This window comes from Hyaena hyaena, unplaced genomic scaffold (genome assembly GCF_003009895.1).
Source record: "Hyaena hyaena isolate Hyena2069 unplaced genomic scaffold, ASM300989v1 scaffold_402, whole genome shotgun sequence".
Classification (NCBI taxonomy): Eukaryota; Metazoa; Chordata; class Mammalia; order Carnivora; family Hyaenidae; genus Hyaena; species Hyaena hyaena.
The window spans coordinates 1,563,020-1,588,522 of NW_024081034.1; the positions used below are offsets into that span (position 1 = coordinate 1,563,020).

General features: G+C 46.5%; 1 protein-coding gene across 1 annotated transcript in view; it reads right to left on the reverse strand.

Annotated features, from left to right (window-relative positions):
• Window positions 1-25,239, reverse strand: part of MAOA (monoamine oxidase A) — a 70,872-nt gene extending 45,633 nt beyond the window's left edge. The window contains exons 1-2 of the mRNA XM_039251915.1: window positions 24,399-25,239; window positions 6,916-7,010 (exon numbers count right to left, since the gene is read on the reverse strand). Coding sequence (XP_039107846.1) covers window positions 6,916-7,010; window positions 24,399-24,600 — 297 coding nt within the window. The 5' untranslated portion in view covers window positions 24,601-25,239. The remainder of the gene's footprint in view (window positions 1-6,915; window positions 7,011-24,398) is intronic.
• Between the last annotated feature and the right edge of the window lie 264 nt (window positions 25,240-25,503).

Here is a 25,503-nt window from a genome sequence, read left to right on the forward strand (position 1 = left end):
AACCCGGAACATAGCAACGAAGTATCTCAGAAGCTGATAAGAACAAGAAACAAAAAGCTAGCGTAGAACATGGGAGACTGAAACTGCAGAGGAGAAAAGGGAAGATTGGAATTCAAAATACGCTGGATACGTAGGCCTCCTTGAAGAGGTAATATTTGCATAAAGACTTGAAAGAAGTGACGGAGTTATCCCTATGCCAGGACAAGAGCATTCCTGGCAGAAAGGGCAGCAAGTGCAAAGATTAAGGCAGAAGGGTGCCTGGTGGGATCAAGAAATAGGTGGCCAGAGGCTCCTGGGTGCTTCAGTTGGTTAAGCGTCTTGACTCTCAATTTCAGGTGAGGTCATGATCTCATGGTTTGTGAGTTCGAGCCCCACCTCAGCCCTCCATGTGGGGGGCAGATCATGGGAAGCCTCACAAGTCATTGTAATGACGCCGGCTTGGTCTCTGAGTGAGGAGAGCTTCTGGAAGCTTTGGAGCAGAGACACGCCAAGATCTGAGTCAGTTCTGAGAGGCTCGTTCTGGCTGCTGCACTAAGACGAGATTATAGGAGGCAAGGGGAAAATCAGGTAAGGAGGCCACTGCAGCATCTGGCTCAGAAATGGCAATGACTGCCACCAGGAGTAGTCATGAAAGGGGTGTGAAGTGTTGGACCCGGATATTTCGAAGGCACAGCCAACAGAATGAATGTGGGGCATGAGAATACTGGGCATGACTGAATTTTTCGGAACTATCATCCTTTGGAAGCCTGCTGGAATGGTGGTCCTGATGGTCAAGGTCAGAAGTTCTGATTGGGTGTGTGAAAGGTGAGACATTCAGGAGACCTGGGAGTTTCTGATTCTCATGTGAAGGCAGCAGAGTGTATTTTACTTATTTCAAAAAAAATTTTTTTTTTAATGTTTTATTTATTTCTAGGAGAGAGAGAGACAGCGTGAGCAGGGGAGGGTCAGAGAGAGAGGGAGTCACAGACTGAAACAGGCTCCAGGCTCTGAGCTGGCAGTCAGCACAGAGCCCGACGCGGGGCCCGAACCCACGAACCGCGAGATCATGACCTAAGCGAAAGTCGGACGCTTAACCGACTAAGCCACCCAGGCGCCCCAGCATTTTACTTATTTCAATGCAGAGAGTCATCAGGGCTTTCGTTCGGCCACAAGACCTGACATGAAGTATGCCTTCGGCTTCTTTAACTCTCCCTGTGACACCTTGGTGGTTCAGTCGGTTAAGCGTCCGACTCTCTACTCTCCTGTTTTGGTTCAGGTCACAGTTTCACGGTTCGTGAGTTTGAGCCCCGAGTAGGGCTCTGAGCTGAGCGCATAGCCTGATTCCGATTCTGTGTGTCCCTTGCTCTCTGCCCCGCCCCCGCTCGTGCTGTCTCAGTCTCTCTCAAAATAAATAAATTTTTAAAATAATATAAATATAAAACGAAACTGGTTAAAGTATGTGCTTTAACAAAGCAAGAGGACTCACGGGAATTTCCAAACATGATGGCTTTAGAAGACAGACACTATCATTAAAGCAAATAATCCTAAGTGAAGGAGTAAAAAGCGTGAGGCATACTGCAGAAATTTCCTTTCTGTACCCTACAAATTATTACAATATTATCGGCTATACTCCCTAGGCCGTACTTTTCTCAATCCTGTGACTCGCTTATTTTATAAATGGAACTCTGTAGCTCTTCATCCCCTTTACCTGTTCTGTCCACCCCACCCCACCCCCAACCGCCTCCTTTCTGGCAACCACCAATTTGTTCTCTGCACTTAATCTGCTTCTGGCTTTGTTGGTCACCTATGTGTTCATTTGTTTTCTTTTACAGGATGTGTCTGTACAGAGTCTGTACCTGTCAGCATAGAGCCCAATGCGGGGCTCGAACTCACAAACCGGGAGAGACCATGAAGTGAGCTGAAATTAACAGTCAGATGCTTAACTGACCGAGTCACCCAGGTGCCCCACAAAGATGACAGATTCTAAAGGAGGTGCTCCAGGTTCAGCAGGAAGGTACTGATACTGTAATATCATTCTGAGGTATTGCTCCTCCATTTTGATGGTCTTGCTTTTGATCCTGTTTCTCAGCCTTTGAAGAGGCCACGAACACGCGACTATTTTAGGAAACAAATATACCATCCCTGTGATTGCCCCGCTGGCTTTTCAATGTCATTAATTTGGTCCTGAAGAATTACAGTGGAATCACACTGAGGAAAAACTAGGAAGCTCTGAAGTAACAAGAGATCTATTTGAACAAGGGCTAAGTGACAAGACCAAATTTAATATTTTGGTACTTAAAGATCCAGCGTAACTGTTAGGGCATCTCCATCCCAAATTATCCTAATTGACTCTAAGAATTGCTTTTAGAGGGGCACCTGGGTCATGAACACCTCAGGGTTCGTGAGTTCAAGCCCCACATTGGGCTCCCTGCCGAGAGTGGAGTCTGTTTGGGATTTTCTCTCTCTCTCTCTCTCTGTCCCTCCCCCATTTGCTTGTGCATGTGTGCTCTTTCTCTCTCGCTCAAAAATAAATAAACTTAGAAATGAATTGGGGTGCCTGGGTGGCTCAGTCGGTTAAGCGCCCGACTCCTAGATTTTGGCTCAGGTCATGATCTCACAAGTCTATGAACTCGAACCCCAGGTTGGGCTCTGCACAGACAGCGAGGTACCTGCTTGGGATTCTTTCTCTCCCTCTTTATCTGCCTCTGTCTCTCTCTCAAAATAAATAAATAAAATAAAAATAAAAACTTAAAAAAATTAATCGATATGGGGTGCCTGGGTGACTCAGTCGGTTGATCGTCCGACTTCGGCTCAGGTCAGGATCTCACAGTCTGTGGGCTGGAGTCCCGCGTCGGGCTCTGTGCTGACAGCTCAGAGCCTAGAGTCTGCTTCGGATTCTGTGTCTCCCTCTCTCTGTGCCCCTCCCCCGCTCACTCTCTGTCTCATCTCTCAAAAAAATAAAATAAAGACATAAAAAAATGTTAAAGAAAAAAATTGACTTTAAAAAAATTAATAAATAATGAATTTTTCAAAATTTGCTCTTAGTAGCAATTCTATCAATATCCAGTTCAGTTTCTTATTAAATACCACTTCTGTTCCTTTTTCTCAAAGCCCTTTATTCTCCTTCCATTCACTTGAAATCTTATAAATGTTCATTCCTAGTCTGTACGCATTTTGTTGCTTTTTTTTTTAGATTTTTAAAAAATGTTTTATTTTAATTTTGAGAGAGAGAGAGAGAGAGAGAGAGAGACAGAGCATGAGCAGGGGAAGGGACAGAGACAGAGAGGGAGGCACAGAACCCAAAGCAGGCTCCAGGCTCTGAGCTGTCAGCACAGAGGCCCACGCGGGGCTTGAGCTCACGGACTGCGAGATCATGACCTGAGCCGAAGTCAGAGGCTCAACTGACTGAGCCACCCAGGCGCTCCGTCTGTATGCGTTTCGAAGCGCATTTCAAAGTTCCTTTCGCGGACACCTAAAAAGTTACAATTATCACGCTCACTACGCCATAGCGCCTGTATGGTGCTGATGTATTTAAATGATACAACAATGTTGGAATTCTCATTTCCTTTAGATCAAGAAACTTGTTCTTACCTGAAAATCTGCAACAAGACTGATGCTCCTATTTAATAACCAAAAGGTTTTAGAGATAAGAAAGTAGGGCTAAGGAGTAACTTAATAACTATCACCAAAGTGAAGGAATAATTTTCCGAAAATGACAGGAGACTTGTATCTAAGAAGGTCAGACACGCAGAATATGCAATCCTTCCTTTGCACTGCCACACGCCGTCTTCAGTTAGAACTTGAAGTTGTCAGGGAGCCTGAAGTACATTTCGATCGTATCTAACTGCCCAGGTGGGAAAACGGAGGTGTGAGATGCTAGCAAGACGTAGCGCAGGGGAAGACAGGAGGTCAGGGGGTACAGGGACCAGAATCTCAGTCTCCTGAATTCCACACCAAGAGCTTCGAGGTGGACGGGGAAGTACTTACAAATTCCCCAGATACAATTAATCTGGCTTCATTTAAAGCAAGCAAGCAAACACACACCACCGAGCGACACTGCTGTCGCATCCCCTGGGCAGCTCGTCGAAATGCAGATTTGGATTCGGTGGGTCTGGGACAAGGTCTAGAATTCTGCGTTTCTATCAAGCTTCTGGAATGGGGGGGAGTCCATCCACCACACTGAGTGGGAAGGCTGTAAAGCACTCTTAGAACTGAGTAAAGTGAAAACAGACCTGTGGTACATCTCTGTGTATATCTTTTTGTTTGTTAGTTTGATCCCTGTGTAAATCTCAAAAGGTAGGGGGCCAGCTGGGTGGCTCAGTCAGTTAAGCATCCCACTTTGGCCTGGGTCATGATCTTGAGATCTGTGAGTTCAAGCCCTGCGTCGGGCTCTGTGCTCACAGCTCAGAGCCTGGAGCCTGCTTCGGATTCTGTGTCTCGCTCTCTCTTCCCCTCCCCTGCTTGCACTCTCTGTCTCTTTCTCTCTCTCAAAAATAAATAAACGTTAAAAAAATTAAAAATAGAAAAAACCAAAAAGGTAGGAAGCAGGGGCACCTGGGTGGCTCAGTCGGTTAAGCGTCCGACCCTTGATTTCAGCCCAGGTCATGATCTCACGCTTTTGTGAGTTAGACCCCTACATCGGGCTCGGTGCTGACAGCACAGCATGGCCGAGTGTGACGGAAAGCCATGTTCTACAACAGTCTAGTTCACACGTTGGCTAACTATTCCACATCCACTCATCTTGCCTTTTCCATGCCTGCTTCTATTATGCAGCCTGGGAATGCTAAATGCTTGCTTTCCCTGGCTCCCTCGCAGCTCAAGGTATAGCGATATGTTCCCACTTCCGGCCAAGGAGAACAAACCAAATGTCTCCTGGAAAAGGAAAAGCTTTGTTGCAGATGAAGCTGGAGCCGCCTCACTATGAAACGGCCTCTTAACTACAGAGGACAAACTGACGGTTAGCAGAGAGGAGCTGGGTGGGGGGATGGATGAAACGGGGGATGGGGACTCGGGAGCGCACCAGGTGTCCTACGGAAGTTGAACCACTGTACTGTACACCGGACGCGAAGATTACACCGTATGTTACCTAACGGAAATTATAATAAAAACTTCAAAAAGAAAAACTGGAGTTGCCTCTTCACGTCCTTTCTGGTGTTAAATGAGGACCTGATGCTCAGAGTGGTGGCAGCCATCTGGTCACCATCAGGCGCTAAAACAACATGCGAAGAACGGCTGAGTGGAAAGACGGACAGAGCATAAAGACTTGATGACTGAGCTGAGCCCCCCTGTCGGTCTGGGCTCGCTGTGACCAGGCTACTCGTTATGCGAAACAAGCGCACGCTTGTGGTGCTCACACAGTCCTGATGAGCACAGCAGAGGCCACTTCTCCGGGCGCCTGCGTGGCTCAGACGGTTAAGCGTCCGACTTCGGCTCAGGTCATGATCTCGTGATTTATGGGTTTGAGCCCCGCGTCGGGCTCTGTGCTGACAGCTCGGAGCCTGGAGCCTGTTTCGACTTCTGTGTCTCCCTCTCTCTCTGCCCCTCCTTTGCTCACGCTGTCTCTCTCTCTCTCTCTCTCAGAAATAAATAAAACATTAAAAAAATTAAAAAAAGAAAAAAAAAAAAGAAGCCACTTCTCTGTAAGCCCGACACATCTCATTAGATAGATGCTTCCTTTCTTTCCGGTCACTGCAGCCATCTCGTTTTGTCCAGCCTTTACCACACCATCTGTGTGCTCGAGCAGAGGCTCTCGTTAGTGACCTCACTGACGAACACAAGGGCCCTTTTCAGCCCTCATCCTCTGTCAAACGCCCCCGGCATCTGACTCTGGCTGTCATCCCTTCCTCCCCGCCCCGGTGATCTGCCTCTGGCTCTCCGCTGCTTCGCTCTCGCCCCGCTGTCTCTGCCCCCGTTCAGTCTGCATGGCCCCCCCTCAAACCTCTATCTTCGGCCCGATTTCCTCTCCACCCCGCGTGGGCTCTTTGTGCACATCCATCAGCTACCACAGACTTGACCGCTTACCACTGTGGCCTTGAATAATAGTAAACAATACATGGGGTGCATTTTTTTTCTAAAATGGTGATGCCAGCCCAAGTCTAAACAGGCAGCGATGTAGCAAGAACTGAGCTTCCTCACGTCTAGCCAACCTTACCTGAGTGAAGAGGGTCTCTCCCACCAGGACTCCCCTTAGGAAACAGGGGCTGAGGACAAGGGGGCACAAAAATACGCCCCATTTGCTTCTGCTTACTGTAGCCACACTTCTTTTCTTTCAAGTTTATTTATTTGTGTATTTATTTGCTTATTTAGAGAGAGCACACAAGCAGAGGAAGCGGCAGAGACAGAGAGAGACAGAGAGAGAATCCCAAGCAGGCTCCATGATGTCAGCACAGAACCCGATGTGGGGCTCGAACCCAAGAACTGCGAGATCATGACCTGAGCCGACATTAACAGCCGGGCGCCTAACCGCCTGAGCTGCCCATTTAGCCATACTTCGTTGAAGTTGTGTGTCCTTGAATACATATAAATAAAGAAGGAACCTGTACTCTGTGTGTGTGTGTGTGTGTGTGTGCGCGCGCGCGCACGTGCGTATGTTGTGGGTATATAGTCATTTCAAGTCAGCCAGTCCATACGCCCATCTGGGACACTACTTACTCTATCTAGGTCTCCAGCATGGAAATTATGACAGTGTACAGAGGTTATGTGTTCACGTCTGCTTTCATCACTAGGCTGTAAGCTCCTGAAGATCAGAGGCGGTCACACCCTTCAGCGAGTGCTTGTTGGCAACAACGGACACTGACTTGTTGGAGCAGTTTAAGGCTCTGGTGGACGAATGGCTTCGACCGCATGAACGCGAGATCACTTCCAGCTCTGTGACTTCCACTGCCCCCACTTCCGGTTTGAGGGAGAAAATATATGTTAAGTATTAAAATCACTTACCCTCACGGTGTAGGTTCTTCCTCCAACTCTGTCCCGTGCTTCTAGGACCAAAACATTAGCGTCATGTTCGGCTAAGAGTTTGGCAGCAGATAGCCCTATGAGGGGAAAAAAAAAAAAATCAAAGAACATTTTAAGACCCAAACATGAAACATCCAAGATTTAGCCAGATCTATACATAAAATGCATGCAGAGCCTCATACATAATCCGTTGACTTTGCTATCTTCTTTTTTTTAATGTGTGTTTATTTTTGAGGCAGGGGGAGAAAGGCAGAGTGTGAGCAGGGGAGGTAGCAGAGAGAGAGGGAGACACGGAATCCGAAGCAGGCTCCAGGCTCCAAGCTGTCAGCACAGAGCTCGACGTGGGGCTCAAACTCACAAACCATGAGATCATGACATGAGCTCAAGTCAGAAGCTTAAAGGAGTGAGCCACCCAGGTGCTCCAATTTTGCTATCTTTCTAATCAATTCTGACCACACTATGATTACCTGAGCCACCAATTTTATAATCCATCCTATATTACATTATCATAATTTTATTATCCAACAAAGGTTGGCTGATGGAACGTAATAATTTTTTTAATTTAAATTCGTTAGTTAACATACAGCGTGGTCCTGGTTTCCGGAGTAGAACCCAGTGATTCATCGCTTACGTATGATCCCCAGTGCTCATCCCCAAAAACGTCCTCCTTAATGCCCGTCACCCATTTCACCCATCCCCCCGACCCACCTCCCCTCCAGCACCCCTCAGTCGGTTCTCTGTATTTAAGAGTCTCTTCTGGTTTGCTTCCCTCTGTGTTCTTATCTTATTTTTCCTTCTCTTCCCTTGTGTTCTTCTGTTGTTTTTCTTAAATTCCGTGAAATCCTACTTAAAAGAATGTGTTGAGCCTCTCAGTCAACCCTTATCATGCCCTTCGTCCAGAAATCCTGACTATATACACAGAAGAGTGTGTTTTCCTGGAAACTCCCCCTGGCTACACCAGCCCTCAGTAGATCTGTGCTTCTCTCAACTTAAAAAAACCCTTATAATCACCTCCCATGATTTATCTCTGGGCTACACGCTTGCTAGTTGTTCTTTCCAGTACATTCCAGGTTCCCCAAGGTAAGAACCACACATCATACATCCTTCATGGGCTCAAAGCTGAGCACAGGCTTTTACGTGTGAATAAAAACAGTCATAAAAGACAGATTTAGAACACAGTACAGCAATACCAAAAAAGCAGGGAAAATGTTGTGGACTAACATCGTATCAAGGATGCATGCTATGAACATGACCTGTCACTGATGTCGGTCCCGATCACCGGCTGAGGTGGTAGTTGACAGTTTTCTCCACTATCGAGCTACTCTTTCTTCTCCTGTCCAATCCCGTGCTCTTTGGAAGGAAGGCTACCCACAGCCCACACTTTAAGACATAGGGAGTTACGTTCCACTTCCTTGAGGGTGAAGTGTCTACATAAATTTTTCGCTCTTCTCCCCCACTGATTTATGTATTCAATCATGAACTTATTACATCAGTATGGACCCACAGATGGTGGTTTTATACTTCGGGTGATAATTCGATACTACGTTATTTGTTTTGTTGCTCAACCTATTCCAGCTTTGGTCACTCAGAGTTCGTTCAGGTGGCTCTTGTGTCACTCTGACATGTTCCCATCATTGTGAGTGTGAGTGTGTGTGTGTGTATGTGTGTGTGTGTGTGTGTGTGTGTTTGGGCACTTCCTTACTTTCTGGTATTACAAGATGTTCTAGGCTCAAGCTGTCTCTCTCTTCCCAACCCCAGAATTGGCCATTTCTCCAATGAGCCTTGACAGCATCAGAAACCAAGGTCTGGGCTCTAGATGTGCTCGTTGCTACTTACTGGCATGTCCCTGCTTCTGGGATCTCTGAGCTCACAGAGTAAGGAAATCTATGTCTGTACACATTTATTTTCAAATCTACATTATTTTTCACACTTCCAATGCTATCTTATACCTAGTTCTCTTCAAACTCCCATTACAGGGGTACCTGGGTGGTTCAGTCGGTTAAGTGTCCGACTTTGGGTCAGGTTATGGTCTCACAGTTAGTGGGTTCGAGCCCCGTGTCAGGCTCTGTGCTGACAGTTAGCTAGCTCAGAGCCTGAAGCCTGCTTCGGATTCTGTGACTCCCTCTCTCTCTGACCCTCCCCTGCTCATGCTGCCTCTCTCTCTCTCTCCTTCTCTCTCTCTCTCTCTCTGTCAGAAATAAAAAAAAATAAAAAATAAACTCCCATTACAGGGGCCCCTGGGTGGCTCAGTCAGTTGAGCATCCAACTTCGGCTCAGGTCATGATCTCACGGTTTGTGGGTTCGAGCCCTGCGTGGGGCTCTGTGCTGACAGCTAGCTCAGAGCCCGGGGCCTGCTTTGGATTCTGTATCTCCCTTTCTCAATGACCCTCCCCTGCTCACACACTCTCTCTCTCTCAGAAATAAATAAAACACATTAAAAATTTTTTAAAAATTAGAATATCAGCATTTTGCACCCCCTAGTAAATTAGATCCATCGAGCTAGTGTAATAATCATGAACATCGGCTAATATCACACGCAAAAAAGGATAACAAGACATTATCTGCCTCCCGACGGAAGAACATGCCACCACCAATGAAGTAGTTAGGATGGAAGGAAGGGGAGGAAGACCAGGAGCAAATGCTAATTTCTAATGTGATCAAGCCTCTAGATCTGATACTCAGGCGCCAGCGGAACATGTTTAAATAATACTACTGGGATGCAATCAACAAAATCCAGATTGCAGGGACTGATACAGGACTACCCTCTTTTATTTTTTATTTTTTAATGTGTATTTATTTTCGAGAGAGAGCCCACAGGAGGAGCAGAAAGAGAGGGAGACAGAGAATCCCAAGCAGCCTCCACGCTGTCAGCACAAAGCCTGATGTGGGGCTTGAACCCATGAACCGCAAGATCATAACCTGAGCTGAAGTCGGACGCTAAACCGACTGAGCCATCCAGGCGCCCCAACCCTGGTTTATTATTTTTTTTAACAAACTGCCTGCACCTACTCTCTCTCCCCTTTATCCTTTGGAGGCTTCTTCTACAATAAATCTCTTACAATGGTGAATTTTGTCTTGATGTCTTCTCTCAGAGGACCCAGATTGAAACAGTATTTTGTTCATATACAGAATCAAGGATGAATTTGGGTCTAGAAGATCTAGCGTGGGGGGAGGCTAAACCGTAATATCCAGCCCCGCTATCTGCCAACATCTGTTTGAACGTAGTTTTGACCTGTTCAAGTACAACGTACGCTTACATTTAGGTATGCAACAAATCTCTGGAATCTGCTCACAAAGGAAGCATCCATCCCGTGACATTTAAATAAATTCAAACCAAGGTCTGCCAACCTTGATGCAATGTGTTTTCTGGGACAGAGCCAAAGGCGGCTTCTGCTGACGGTCATTTAAAAAAGGATGAAGGTGTTATTAAAAGCGTGCTTACGCACAAATCTATTCTTATGTCAAACTAGCACTCTGTAAACACAGAGAAAGGCAGATACAAAAAGGTTAATTTCTTCCCAGGTCAACTTAACCATTAGAACTACAAACCAATTGGGGGGCCTGGGTGGCTTAGTCGGTTAAGCGTCTGACTTTCGCTTAGGTCATGATCTCGCGGTTCGTGGGTTCGAGCCCTGCGTCGGGCTCTGTGCTGACTGCCAGCTCAGAGCCTGGAGCCTGTTTCAGAGTCTGTGACTCCCTCTCTCTCTGACCCTCCCCTGCTCACGTTGTCTCTCTCTCCTAGAAATAAATAAAAAACATTAAAAAAAAAAAAAGAACTACAGACCAATTAGAAAAAGACAGTCTGGGGTTGACTAGAATAATCGGTAGCTCCTCTTCTTAAAGAAGGGGACACTCGCCCGGTGGCTCTGACCTCCAGCAACAGTGGGTCCCACAGCGTCCTGGTGGTTTGGTGCGACGCATATGGATCGATTTCATGTGCCTTTCCTGCTACCCCTCTACCGCTGTCCCTCGGGCTAGACTTCATTATCCCCCCATTCCAGATGGGAAAGCCAAGTTAACCGAAAGGACCGCAACCAAGTGTCCTGAAAAGTGACTGCTTTTACTTCTCACCCGCTCACTCAGAGGCTGAACGAAATCCAATGTAATGTGTAACTCCAAATAAGCTTACTGAGTGGCTTAATCATACACAAGCACCGCTTAGGAAGCTAAATGGGGAGCGGGGGAGCAGGGGTGGCTGAGCCAGGACAACGACCACACCGGCGACCAAGGTCATTTTGCAACTGGCCATTAAGGGCTACGAACAAAATAAAAAAGCTGACCATTCCAACGGTGGCTTCTGCGCTCCGGGAGAACGACTGGTCCTCTCTCAGCAAGGAAAGTGTCAACTCTTAGTTTAAGAAACAAGGCAAATGTTGAAAACCTTTTAAAAGGATTTCAGAGAAGAAAAAATGGTTTTATAAAAGGTCTTGGGAGGAGGGAAGACGTTAAGTTATTTTGAGAAAAGTATTTCTTCTACAGCGCTGAGTAAATGGGGTTCTGATGTTTTAGTTTGTGTGTTTATTAGGAACAAGACCCTGACAAGGAATTTCCGTGACCGCTGGAAAGCAACAAAATACAGAATGCAGAAAGAAAAGCAAGGGGCCATTAAAAACAAAACAAAACAAAACAAAACAATTCAGTTTGAAGAAATAACTCAGTCAGTCAAAAATAAAGCACAGGGGCGCCCGGGTGGCTCAGTCAGTTAAGCATCCGACTTCAGCTCAGGTCATGATCTCATGGTTCGTGAGTTCAAGCCCCGCGTCGGGCTCTGTGCTGACAGCTCAGAGTCTGGAGCCTGCTTCTGGTTCTGGGTCTCCCTCTCTCTCTGCCCCTTCCCCTGCTAATGCTCTGACTCTCTCTCTCTCCAAAAATAAATAAACATTAAAAAACAAACAAACAAATAAAGCCCAGGCAAATACTTGGGGTCCAGGAAAGTTTCTCTAATATGGCAACTGTGGGTGTTGATTTGAAAGAAAACAATAAAGATGATGACTGCTTTGAGATGTAAGTCTTACATTATACTTTTTAACTCTCTTTTTTTTTTCAATTTGAGAGAGAGAGAGAGCGCTCACACTTGTGCGAGTTGGAGGGACAGAGGGAGAGGGAAAATCTCAAGCAGGCTCCCCACTCTGCACGGAGCCCTATGCGGCGCTCAATCCCATCACCCTGGGATCCTGACCTGAACGGAAATCAAGAGCTGGACACTCAACCGACTGAGCAACCCAGGGGCCCCCTTAGCTCTTTTTTGGTTCTTATTCAGTGTCTCATAATGCATCCTACCCTCTCTTCATCACTGAAGAACTCAATAATCATTTACAGAAAAAAATCATATCTCAACTGTCAACTACACAGATTAGCTTAAGGGCTTTGCCTTTATCTTTCAAAGCGTTTATTGAGCTTTTTTTTTTTTTTTGGTAAATGGGATAAAACTGTTAGACAAAAAGTTTTTTAAATTAGTTTTTAATTTATTTAAGTAATTCCTACACCCTACATGGGTCTCGAACTCACAACCCTGAGATTGAGAGTCGCGTGTTCTACTGCCTGAGCCAGTGGGGCGCCCCGGAAAAGAAAAGGTTTTTAAGTCTGAAAAGAAAAGGTTTTTTAAGTCTGAAGGCAAGCCACCAAATACAATGTAGCTAGGAAGAAATAGCTTTTTCTTTTTCAATGAAGTACAGTGCTAAGCACGAGCATAGCTGATAACCGTCACCACACAACGGCGTAGCTGATAACCGTCACCACACAACGTGGTTACAATGCCATTGGCAATGTTCCCTATGCTGTGCCTTTCATGTGACTTACTCATTCCATAAAAAGATTTTGCAATCAAGTATTTTTTATTTTCATATTTGTTATGGAAGGAGAAAGTCTCGTATTAAATCTGTTTCATCTTGTTCCCAAGAAATATAGATTGGCCAGCGCTAAGAGCACTTTCATTCATTTCCCTCTCATTTCATTGCCACATGGAATCTTTTTTTTTTTAATTTTTTTTTAAAATGTTTTATTTATTTCTAGGAGAGAGAGAGAGAGACAGCGTGAGCAGGGGAGGGTCAGAGAGAGAGGGAGGCACAGACTCTGAAACAGGCTCCAGGCTCTGAGCTGGCAGTCAGCACAGAGCCCGACGCGGGGCTCGAACCCACAAGCCGCGAGATCACGACCCAAGCGAAAGTTGGACGCTTAACCGACTAAGCCACCCAGGCGCCCCGCACTGAAGTATTTTAAATAGGAACGAGGACCTCAAAACCATTCCTCTTCTGATTTTTCTTCAATCATTTGGGTTTTACATAAACCAAGATCAAATAGGTTAAGGGATGTATTAGAGAGGCTTAAAAAAAAAAAGAAAAGAAAGCAAGTCTGCTGTAAGCACCCCCCGTGTGAGAGTTCAGGCAATTGTTAATGCTGGTTATTAGATCAGGAGAGCCTGGGTGAGATGGTGTATGCAGCCAGCCCGTGTTGCCATGGCAACCGCAAACCAAGGTCTGGCTTCTGAAAGCCACTGCCCCGGAAACTGTGTTCCTACACATTCTGCACTGCCTCCAACGTCCTGAGAAGCAAGGACCTCCCCAGAGAAACGGTCTGGGGAATGATTTAACCCCCACGGCGCCCGTGGAGCATGAATGAAGAGGATCTGCACAGAAGCCTTCGAAGAGACGGTCCATGCCTCCTGGCATATAAATCTGTCACCGCAGAGCCCTAGCTTCCCACTTAACCCCTGCCTCTTCTAACCTCGCCGAGGGCCCTTCCCTTTACCTTCCTTCTTCAAACACCTTCAGATGACCCCCGTTTCTGGTCTTCCTTCTGTGACAAATGACCTGGGGTCTCCACTCCTTCACCAGGGCAAACCTCGAAATGTAGTGCGTTCCTGATTAAAAAAGGGTCCAGTGGCTCCGTTTTTCAGTACAGGCAAGTGTTCTAATCTGTCACACTCTGTCCCCGTTAGTCCACTTGATGTTTCTTCTTAGCGCCCAGCCCCGCCTGGCACTAGACAGACAGCGTTTAGGTCACCCGCACTAGAAGGAAACCCTCGAGAAAGCGGGGTCATTTAGGCGTCTCAGGGTCCGTACCTCTAAAACAGGACATCTGATACTTCCCCACAACTCCTCCCTCCCCTGGCCCTCTGTAGCTTCGCAAATGCCACCACCATTTAGTCCGCTGCTCGGATCAAAACTCTCAAAGCCATTCCTGAGCTTTCTCTTTTAGTCAGAGACCCTGTCCATGCACGTGGCGGGGCCCATTGGATGGAGCCTCCAAATAGGCTCTGAATCCGCCTGCAGTCGCAGCCACCCTGGTCTACGCTGTGGCCGCCTTCTGCCCTCATCCAAGGCACCATGAACTCTCACCCAGACACGTGACTCTTAACGAGTGTGTTAGGACCTTCCGGAGAACAGAGATGTGTTCCACATCTTTGCACCCCTAGACTAGATCCTGCTGTGTTGCAGGGGCTTAAATGCTTGTTGCAAAGACCGGAAGGATCACACACAGAAAACGAAACCATGCTCGCCAGGATGAGGACAACAGGGAAGTTTCTTTTTTCTTTTTCTTTTTTTTTTTTTAATGTTTTTATTCATCTTTTGAGAGAGAGAGAGAGAGAGAGACAGCGTGAGCAGAGGAGGGGCAGAGGGAGAGGGAGACACAGAATCTGAAACAGGCTCCAGGCTCTGAGCTGGCTGTCAGCACAGAGCCCAACGCGGGGCTCAAACCCACGAATCGTGAGATCATGACCTGAGCTGAAGTTGGACGCTCAACCGACTGAGCCCCCCCAGGCGCCCCATGAGTACGTTTTCTGGTCTCTGAACCAAAATTGCCCTTTTTAGGAAAGAGAATATCAGTGTACACACAAACCTTCCCTGATACCTAGAACCATTCCTTTCTATCTGCCCATCCCTGTAATCATCTGTATTTTGTTCTTCCTTTCAGGGAAATAATTCTCTGCTTTTGCAAATGCCAAATCTTCTAATCCTCTTGATAAGCTAAAGAGACAGTACTGTCTCAAATGATAAATAGATGAAAGCTAACAATTAACTTCAATTTGGCCTGAATTCGACAGACTGGTTGTCTAGACAGTCCTAATTTATTTGATTATTTTCCAGCATTCATCTTCCCTTTGGATAAATGGATCTCACCCCAGTTAGGGAATGCAATTATCTCTTAATTCATTGCCCGCCCCATTCTTTCACTGAAACTTAAAAAACCCACCAAGGACCCTCCCCACTGCTGTCCTTGGATTCTGCACCCAAGATGCACTATGGTTTCAAGCAATAGTTTCCCAGATGTTTTATGGAACACTAGACTTCAAGATGCTCCGGGGTAAAGGATCAATGTTCCCGGACATTCTCCTGCCGGGAAATGTGTGACACACACTGGCATGTTAAAGACCCTAATAAGTCCTGGAGTGAAGAGACCTGTTTAACTCTGCATTTCTCCACCTTCTGCCTTTAGAAAACAAACAAAGAAAACTATACTTCAAAACACACTTTGGAAAAGTTAGTTTCATCTCTCATAAGACTGTCCAAATATTTACAGTAATAACCTCCCCTGGGCAAGGACACAGGTGGGCAAAGCCTAGAACACAACAAGCTAAGCATTTTGAAGCAAAACTTCTATACAGCTATGGCTTATGCTCTGGCTCTCATGGTTCTTCCTCTTGATTCCTAAAAGTGACCTTTTTCTTCAACGTTCACGTCCATCCCCCCAAGAATGTACTATATAGCATGCGCCCCATACTAAGCATTTTTTTTTAATTAAAAAAATTTTTCTAATGTTTTATTTATTTCTGAGATAGAGAGGGGGAGAGAGAGAGAGAGAGAGAGAGAGAGCATGAGGAGGGGAGGGAGGGTCAGAGAGAGCGGGAGATACAGAATCTGAAGCAGGCTCCAGGCTGAGCTAGCTGCCATCACAGAGCTCGATGCAGGGCTCGAACCCATGAACTGCGAGATCATGACCTGAGCCAAAGTTGGACGCCCAACCGACTGAGCCACCCAGGCGTCCGTATACTAAGTTTTTAAAGTTAACTTTCTATCATTCGGCAAGGTGATCTCTGGCCCACAGAATTCTTACACAACGACTCATTTGGACTCTTGGACTGAAGGCTCCGAGGACAATAAAAAGCACAGTCAAACTGATCAGCTAATTGAAGTTTTAGAAGCAACGCTCCCAAAGCAGGAAAACATGAATTTTGCTCACAGCATGTAGTGAGTGCTCAATCAACAGATATGCATTGAACGAACGAACGAATGAATGAATGACTCAATGAACAAATGAACAAATACATGCAAGTGTTCCAAGAAAAAGGTCTTGAATTTAAGCCACGGTTCCTAGCAAACTCATTTAGTCTGGAAATGGCCACCTTTAAAGGTCATCTTTGGTATGACAACTATACTTCAGTTAAAAAAATGTCTTGGGGCACCCGGCTGGCTGAGTCAGAGGAACGGGCGACTCTTAGATCTTGGGGTTGTGGGTTCGAGCCCCACGTTGGGTGTAGAGATTACTTAGAGATAAAAATCTTAAAAAATGTTTTTAAAAACCAAAGAAGGACACCTCGGTGGCTCAGTTGGTTAAGCGTCCGACTTCAGCTCAGGTCGTGAAATCACGGTTTGTGAGTTCGAGCCCTGCGTCAGGTTCCGTGCTGACAGCTCAGAGCCTGGAGCCTGCTTCCGATTCTGTGTCTCTCTCTCTCTGCCCCTCTCCTGCCTCTCTCTGTCTCTCAACAATACATAAATGTTAAAAAATAATAATAACGAATAAATTTAAATGTTCAGGAAGCGATAACACTGCACATCATATATTCTAAAATGTGAACTGCAGTGAAGCAATAGTTAGTAAGTTTCAGAGCATCAAGCATTAAAGTAAAGCAATAAGAAAGTTTACTGCAGTTCTATGAAAGGGCCTACAAGGCCAGCCCTGTGAGGTGGGGTATAGAAGCAGTACTGACCTACCAGTCGATATTTTAGGGGTCCAAGGTCAAGTTATGCCAATAAAAATTTTGTGGCACCTGGTAATTCACTTGATTCCTCTGAGCCTCTGTTTGGTCCCTGTGAGTGCTTCCAGGTTGCAATTCTGTGACCCTTGAACATGGTTAATATGTAATAAACTCAACTCTCAAAGCTTATCATCTCATTTTTATGTTCCTATTGACACTCTTACCTCATCGATTGATTAACTATTGCCATAAAGTGGGGTTTTATTTACTTTGGCTTAGCAACAACTTCAAAAGGGCTTTGAAACTAAGGCTCAGAGAAGTCGTGGCGAAGGTGTGAATGAGCATGTATAAGGGAGCCCCAGACTCTTGATTTTAGTGATGTTGGGGCGCCAGGGTGGCCTCAGTTGGTTGAGCATCTGACATCAGCTCAGGTCATGATCTCACCGTGTGTGCGTTCGAGCCCCGCTTCGGATCCTCTGTCTCCCCCCCACCCCCGCCCCCATCCCTCCTGTTTGCACTCTCACTCTCAAAAATAAATAAAACATTTAAAAATAATTTTTAAAGACAGGTAGGATGTGAATAGGAGAGATCATGCAAACCATTTCCGGAATAAAACATGGAAGAAAAAACAGGTGGAGAGGGGTCCAAAAGACAAAGTTGAAGAGACAAGAAGACTACTAATCACTAAAAGAGAGGCTGGAAGATACATCACATATAACATAATCCAACTTACTCCAACCTCTAATTTTACACATGACAAAACCATAGTTTAAAGACTTTAAACTATGCCCTGGGGGTGCCTGGTTGACTCTTGATCTCTTGATCTCAGGATCCTTGAGTTCGAGCCCCACACTGGGTATAGAGATTACTTAAAAATTTTTCTTTAGGGGCGCCTGTCTGGGTGGCTCAGTTGTTTGGGTACCCGACTTCGGCTCAGGTCATGATCTCACAGTCTGTGAGTTCGAGCTCCACATCAGGCTCTGTGTTGACGGCTAGGAGCCTAGAGCCTGCTTCGGATTCTGTGTCTCCCTCTCTCTCTGCCCCTGCCCCGATCACGCCTCTATCTCTGTCCCTCTCAAAAGTAAATAAACACTAACAAATCAAAAAAACTGTTTTTCCTTTAAATATTAAAAAAATACATTTTCAGGTGCCCTAGTTCATAATGTTAAATGACAACATAGTAAGGAACAGATCATCAAAAAGACTATCTGAATTCCTGGCAAAGCTGTAAAATATTTTTACAATAAGAGAAAAAAAAAAAACGTCCTAACAATCAACTTATCTCAAACCTTACAACAGTTAAAAATGTGACTAAACTTCTGGCTCTTCTCCTATAATTCTAATCAGGTCTAATCACTCAGACCTAAAATGAAAGGGAGCTATCATTATGAAATCTCTCATACATGCAAGTGTAAGTGCTCAAACAAATGTTAATTGGGTATCTACACTCTTGCAATCCCCTACATGTGATAGAAAACTACAATAGGACCTCAGGCTTTCTGGTACACCTGAATCCAAATACTGGCAAAATCTGTCATGTGTGAAATGTGTATGCCATGCCTGCATGGCCTTATGCCACGCCTGCACAAGGATTGTATGACCCATATTCGCCAGTCACAGGCTTCCACATTTCCTAATTCAAACAATCAGAACCCATGGGCACCTAGGTGGCTCAGTCGGTTAAGCGTCCGACTTCGGCTCAGGTTGTGATCTAACAGTTCATGAGTTCGAGCCCCGTGTCGGGCTCTGTGCCAAAAGCTCAGAGCCTGGAGCCTGCTTCAGAGTCTGTGGCTCCCTTTCTCTCTGCCTCTCCCCGAGTCACGCTCTGTCTCTCAAAAATGGACAAATGTTAAAAAAAATTTTTTTAAAATCAGAACCCAAATTTTCTTGAATTCTTTGTTTAACATCAAAAAGTTACTAAAGTGAAAGCATCCTAGTGAATTTTTGAGGAAAAAAAATGCAAGAGAGGCAGAGAGGGGTCTAAAAACGCAGAAAAACCAATGCTCAGTCTGCACTGAACCTCAGAGTATCTAAGTAACTAAAGCACCCAAAATAAGCTGCATTTTTTAAAATGTTTTTCTTCATCGCTACAGAACCACAAGTATGTGCTGCCAAGTTCTGGGTTAAAATGCCAGAAATGCTCTCTGCAGAAATGATTCTACAGGGTGATATATTTCAGCAAAAAGGGAAATTGTGGTATGTCGTGGACTCCGTTGTCGTAATGCACAACGGTAGTCAACCTTGCAAAATGGGTTTTCTGTCTCCGAGGAGTGGAAGGATTCACTCCCTGCTGATTTTACACAGCGCAGAGATCTGGGCGGCTAGCGCTCCCTATTCTTTTAAAAGAATGCAGGGGCCCCTGGGTGGCTCCCGTTAAGCCTCTGCGTCTGACTTCGGCTCAGGTCATGATCTCATGGTTCGCGGGTTCGAGCCCTGCAACGGGCTCTGTGCTGATAGCTCAGAGCCTGGAGCCTGCTTCAGATTCTGTGTCTCCCTCTCTCTCTGACCCTCCCTTGCTAGCACTCTGACCCTCTCTGTTTCAAAATTAAACACTAAAAAAAAAAAAAAAAAGTTTTTTTAATGACTGAATTAAAAATATAGGGGAGTTCCACTACTTAGACACTAGTTGGAAAGATTTGAAAGCTTTCTTTCTACATGACCCTTAAGAATGTCAACAACCGTGAGCAAACTAACCACCCAGCGTTAGCACTTGGAAACTTCTCTCTGGAGGTCTCAACCCTGCGTTCACATTCATGACATTACTATTTCTCTCACTGTATGAATGTCAATCATTCTTTTCCCTGATTACTTCTTGAAAGAGGACATGGCCCCTTATGGGCGGAGAAACTACTTACTCATCATCACACCTTTCCCCTGTGATGTAGCCACTGCCTTGCATATGGTATAGAGGCTCCCAAAGGGCTTGAAGGAGTCCAGACACCAGAGCCACCTCTGCCCATAATGAGGTGCTTTGAGAGGCAGAGCATTCCCCTTCCTTAGATGTGTTCAAAGCTACAGCCACATCATCGCTAAGGAGATGTCGTGGAGAGGATTAAAATCTTAGGCAACCGGACTACTTTTCCAAAAACGCTTTGGCCCAAAGACTCTGAAGTATACATTGTCCCTTGGAGGTGGGCTTTTTTTTTTCCCCTCTTTGTTTTCCTTTTTTTCCTCCTCCCTAGAGAGAGCCAACTCAGAAATTCTCAGTTCAAGGCAGAGTTTTAAACCTTACCCGGCTTCGTTTCTGTCCATCTGCTGTATCTCTGTCAGCTCCTGAGTAAAAACTAGCATCTACAGTCAATGCCTGAATTGCTGTAGTGAAAATAATGTCAAGACAGTCGCCTGGGAGGCCCGCTCGGTTACAGGGCAGACTCCTGATTTCGGCTGAGGTCATGATCTCATGGGTTCAAGTCCCACATCGGGCTCCATGCTGATGGTGTGAAGCCTGCTTGGGATCCTCTATTCCTCCCTCCCTCCGTCCCTCTCCCGTTCGTGCTCTCTCTGTCTCTCTCAAAAATAAATACATTTTAAAAAACCTCAAGTCTGGTTACGGAATGAATAAGTCACAGGGATGAAAGGCACAAATGAAGAATTAGAAGGATCTGCTGACTGGGTATAAAGGACGGCGGTGTCAGGAATGGAGCCAAGAAAGTGAAGAAGACAAGCTGGGTTGGGACGGCAAGGAGGCTCTGGGACATGATGAATATGAAGTAAGAACAAGACGTTCAAGTGTAAGTATCCAGGAGCACATAAGCTGGAGAACAGGAGCTCAGAGAACAAAATAGATCCCACTTAGAGCCTTGAGAGCCGTCTATACATAAGGGAAATCTGAAGTCCTAGAATGAGAAAGAGAAGGGAGAGAGCAAGCAAGAGCCCCAAAGTGACCGACGACTGAAACCCGAGGCCATTTCACAACAAGAAGTTCACAAGACTGTGGGCCCGATGAAAGGGACAGAAAAGGAGCAATCAGTGTGGGATAAAAAAATTCAGGATCCAAGTGTCACAGAATGAAAGGAACTTCAAGAAGGACTTGGTGACAGATGACGGATGACATAAGGGCCAGAGGGTGCTAATAAACGTACCATTAGATGGCTTATAAACGTAAATGACATAGTGGATACAATTATGCAGTTGATGAGTGGACAGAAAAAGGAGTTTTGCGGCTATACTCCATGCTCTGTTTTATGGTGTTTTTTTTTTTTTTAAATGACAAAAGTGGGCTATATTAAGATCCTGCCATTCTGTTATTATGGAATGATTTTGAGGAATGCCATTTGGAATCTGTACTCCAATGTAACAGAGCAACTCTGTTACCGATGCTAAGCATTTGGTATTGACCATATAGCTTAAGTGTGTAACATATTAAAGCGTAAGTATGTAACATATTAAAGTGTGCAAGTCCTGAGAAAAGCCATAAGAAATATCCCAAAGCATTTAAAAACTGATACAGAGATTATTAAGTAGCTCATGGGATTTTCCCAAGCCCGCGCAAAGATCATGTGTTTCGGGTACCTCAAGAACTCTTAGGAAGTAATGCGTCTTACCTCCTCGTGAAATACCCAGGCTGTGTGCAAGGTTTATCGTGAGCCAGGCTTGTGCTTCCTTTTATTTTAGTTATGAATCATCTGGAAGGGCACCACAGCTGGAATGCAATGTTTCTGGCCAGTTCTGGCGTCAAAATCACTCAAATCTGGGGTGCCTGGGTGGCTCAGTCAGTTGAGCATCTTTGGCTCGGGTCATGATCTCCTGGTTCATGAGTTCAAGCCCTGCATGGGGCTGGCCACTGTCAGGGCAGCGCCCGCTTCAGATCTTCTGTTCCCCTCTCCTTGCCCCTCCCCCATGTGCACTCTCTCAAAAATAAACTTTTTTTCTTTGATCACTCAAATCTGAATGATAGAGATGATATTCGTTTGAAACCCAGTGCCTTTTCCACTGACTCTGATGGACTGGAAGCTGGCTGCCCCAGAACTACTGGGCAAGAAAGGCCCTCGGGGCACCTGGGTGGTTCAGTCAGTTAAGCGGCCCACTTTGGCTCAGGTCATGCTCTCTCTGGGCTCAGGTCATGCTCTCTCCAATTTGGGAGTTTGAGCCCTGTGTTGGGCTCTGTGCTGCCGGCTCGCAGCATGGAGCCTGCTTTGGATGCTGTGTCTCCCTCTCTCTCTGTCCCTCCCTTGCTCATGTTCTGTGTCTCTGTCTCTCAGAAATAAACAAACGTTAAAAAATTAAAAAGGAGGGGCGCTTGGGTGGCTCAGTTGGTTGAGCGTCTGACTTCAGCTCAGGTCATGATCTCACAGTTTGTGGGTTCGAGCCCTGCGTCGGGCTCTGTGCTGACAGCTAGCTCAGAGCCTGGAGTCTGCTTCAGATTCTGTGTCTCTCTCTTCTCTGACCCTCCCCTGCTGGCTCACTTGCTCGCGCGCTCTCTCTCTCTCTCCCTCAAAAATGAAATAAAGATAAAAAATTAAAAAAAAATTAAAAAGGAAAAAAAAGGCCCTCTACTTCCCCACTGAATGACACAAAGACATTAACAGTCCATAGTGACCACAGACAGATCCAGGTTTTGAGGGGCCTGAAGCTTATATAATTTGGGTGCCTTCTTCTAAGAAAAAAGACTGCCAAATTACCGACACAAGACTGAGTATGAAGCTCTTTATCCGGAATGAGAACCAGAAGGCATCAGCAGCTGTAAGGCCATAAACATGAGGGTCACCACCTATGCGGTAAATCTGCCTCTGCTCACAACCACCTACTGGGAGTTAAGATGTGAATAGGGAGAAAGAGCAGGTAATCAGGGAGAGGGAAAATCAAAGACAACATGCTCCTTAAGGAACCCCGGACCGCAGAAGGAGAAAACGACAAAGATAAAATCCCAGAAAGAAGCTCGAATTGTGAGATCAATGGGAGATGGGAGAAGGGAGAGAAAGAATCAATTTACAAGAGCACATTATCAGAATATTTATTTCCTAGTGATTAACAATCACACTGCTTAGAAGGGGACTTGCATAGGAGCCCTAGGTTTTTGGAAACAACAATTCTCTTCATTACAGGCACGCAGCGTGTTTGTTGAATGAATGGATGGATGGATGGATGGAAACAAGACCAAGTCTAAAGCTATCGCCACCCCAAATTAATTTGTAAGCATGTTCAGTGTCTCCCCACAAGAATTATCCACAAAAATGGCTACGGTGGGGCTACCCAACTTACTCCCTTCCACCTTCTTTCTCCCTCTTTCTACATCAGACCCTGCAGGTATATTTCAGATATTAACACCTTCCCTGGTCCTGGGCAGATTCATATGGGATTCTAGCTAGGGCTGAAACACAATGCCTACATTTCAAATATATATATACACATATATATATACACACACATATATATATGTGTATATGTATATATTTTTTTTACCAATTATGACTGCCTAAATGACAATTTAATATATCAATCATGATGAGATTTCCAGGAAGATCCTGGCAAGCCTCATGCAGCACTCGGTCAACTGTAAAACCAAGGCAGGACCCGGTGAACCGAGGCTCACCAGCTCGATAACGGACAAGATTCGGATGGTGGGAGCGCTAATAAAGTACACAACTGGCCTCTGCTTCAGAAAGGGATTCTCTTTGGGCAATAAATGCCCTACACCTTCCTGCCAATTCTAAAAAATGGCGGGAGTTAGGTTCAACCTAAGACTCTATCCTCTTAAAAAAAAATCTTGGAGCCACTGGGTGGCTCAGTTGGTTAGGTGTCGGACTTCGGCTGTGTCATGACCCTGGGGTTGGTGGGGCTCCAGGGTTCCAAACCCGAGTGGGGCTCTGTGCTGACAGCTGGGAGCCTGGAGCCCCTTTTGGATTCCTGTCTCCTTCTCTCTGCCCCTCCCCTACTCAGGCTCTGTCTCTCTCTCCCTCCCTTTAAAAAATAAACGTTAAAAAAAATTAAAAAAAAAAAACACTTTTACTAAACGATTCTTCCTTCCTCTTCACTTACCAAATTTTCTTTAAAAAAAAAAAAGTGCTTAGAGAAGAGTAGAAGTGGAATAACACTATTACTACCTCTGTAGTACAAAAATCCGAACACTGATGTCCTGTTTAGCGCAAAGGACATGAAGCAACCGCCACCTCAGGGATTAGAAGTGAAGGTCTTAACTGGGGAAAAAAAAATCATTCCGCCACTTTCTGGCTAAGGCATTTGACCTTTGGAAAGTTACTCAAAGTCTCCAGACCTCAGTTATTTGGTTTTGTAAAATGGGGGCGACCATAGTACCCTTCTCCCAGGACTGCTGAGGATTGAGAAAATGCAAGTAACGTACTGAATTTAACGACACAGCAAGAGCTAGTGAAACGTTAGTATTTAATAGTAGTAAAATTATTGTTCTCGCCGCCCCCAGTTCACGCCACCAGCTAAACTGGCCCAACCCCCACGCTCGCAGGATCCGGGGCCGGGCACCGTGGCACACCAGCATGCACCAGAGAGATCCCCAAACGCCGCGGCGTTACTGCAAGCCCCCCACCCCAGGCTTGCCAGGGCCCCTCGGCTTACCGCTACGGCTCACACTGACCTGAGATGCCGCCTCCTATCACGACTACGTCGAACATGTGGCCCGCGACACTCGCCTTCTCTCGACTCGCCTTCTCCTGACTCGCCATGCTCTGATTGAGACTCTCTCCGGGCGTATGTATAGAAGTGAGGCCGGTCAAGGGCGGGGCGGACCCTTCTATCGACTCTCGGGGGGAGTCCAGGGGCGGAGCCGAATCTTCCATCGACACCCGGGTGGAGTCGGGCACGGAGGGCGGAGCGGTCTCTGGTACTGCTACTCCAGGGAAGCCTGTGGGCGGAGTCGATCCTTCTATGGATATTCGGGGGCTACCCGGCACTGAGGGCTGGGCGGACCCTGGTACCGGTCCTCCGGAGGAGTTTCTGGGCGTAAGAAGTCCTTGTACCGAACCCCAGGGGGAGCTGGGCACTGAGGGCTGGGCGAACCCTTGTACCGACGCTCCGGAGGAGTCGGAGCGCGGGGCTGGTCCTTGCAGCGAACCCCGGGGGGAGCCGGGCACCGAGGGCTGGGTTGACTCTTGCACCGAAGCTCGGGAGTCCGAGCGCGGGGTCGGCCCCTGCAGCGAACCCCGGGGGGAGCCGGGCACCGAGGGATGGGCGGACTCTTGCACCAACACTCGGGAGTAGTCCGAGAGCGAGACCCGTCCTGGCGGCGAACCCCGGGGGGTGCTGAGCACTGAGGGCAGGGTGGACCCTTGCACCGACTCTACGGAGGATTCTGAGAGTTGGACAGATCCGTTTACTGATACTCGGGGAGAGTCGTTTAGTGAGAACCGCACGGACCCTTGCTGTGACACTACAGGGGAGTTAGGTATGGAAGGTCCCAGCACCAGACCCCGGAAGGAGCTTTGCACTGAGGGCGGGGCCGACTCTTGTGTTGACTCTTGGGGAGTGTTACTGGGTGGAGGAGGTGCTGGCGTCGACACCCTGAGGAAGCCGGATGTCTGGGGATGTACGAACCCTTGCATCCACTCTAGGGAAGAGTTACTGGTTGTAGGAGGTCCTTGTACTGATACTCGGGGGTAGCCGCGCCCTGCGGACAGGGTGGACTCAGATACCGACCCTCGGGTGGAGACTGAGGGCGGGGCAGGTGCTGGTAACGATCCCCG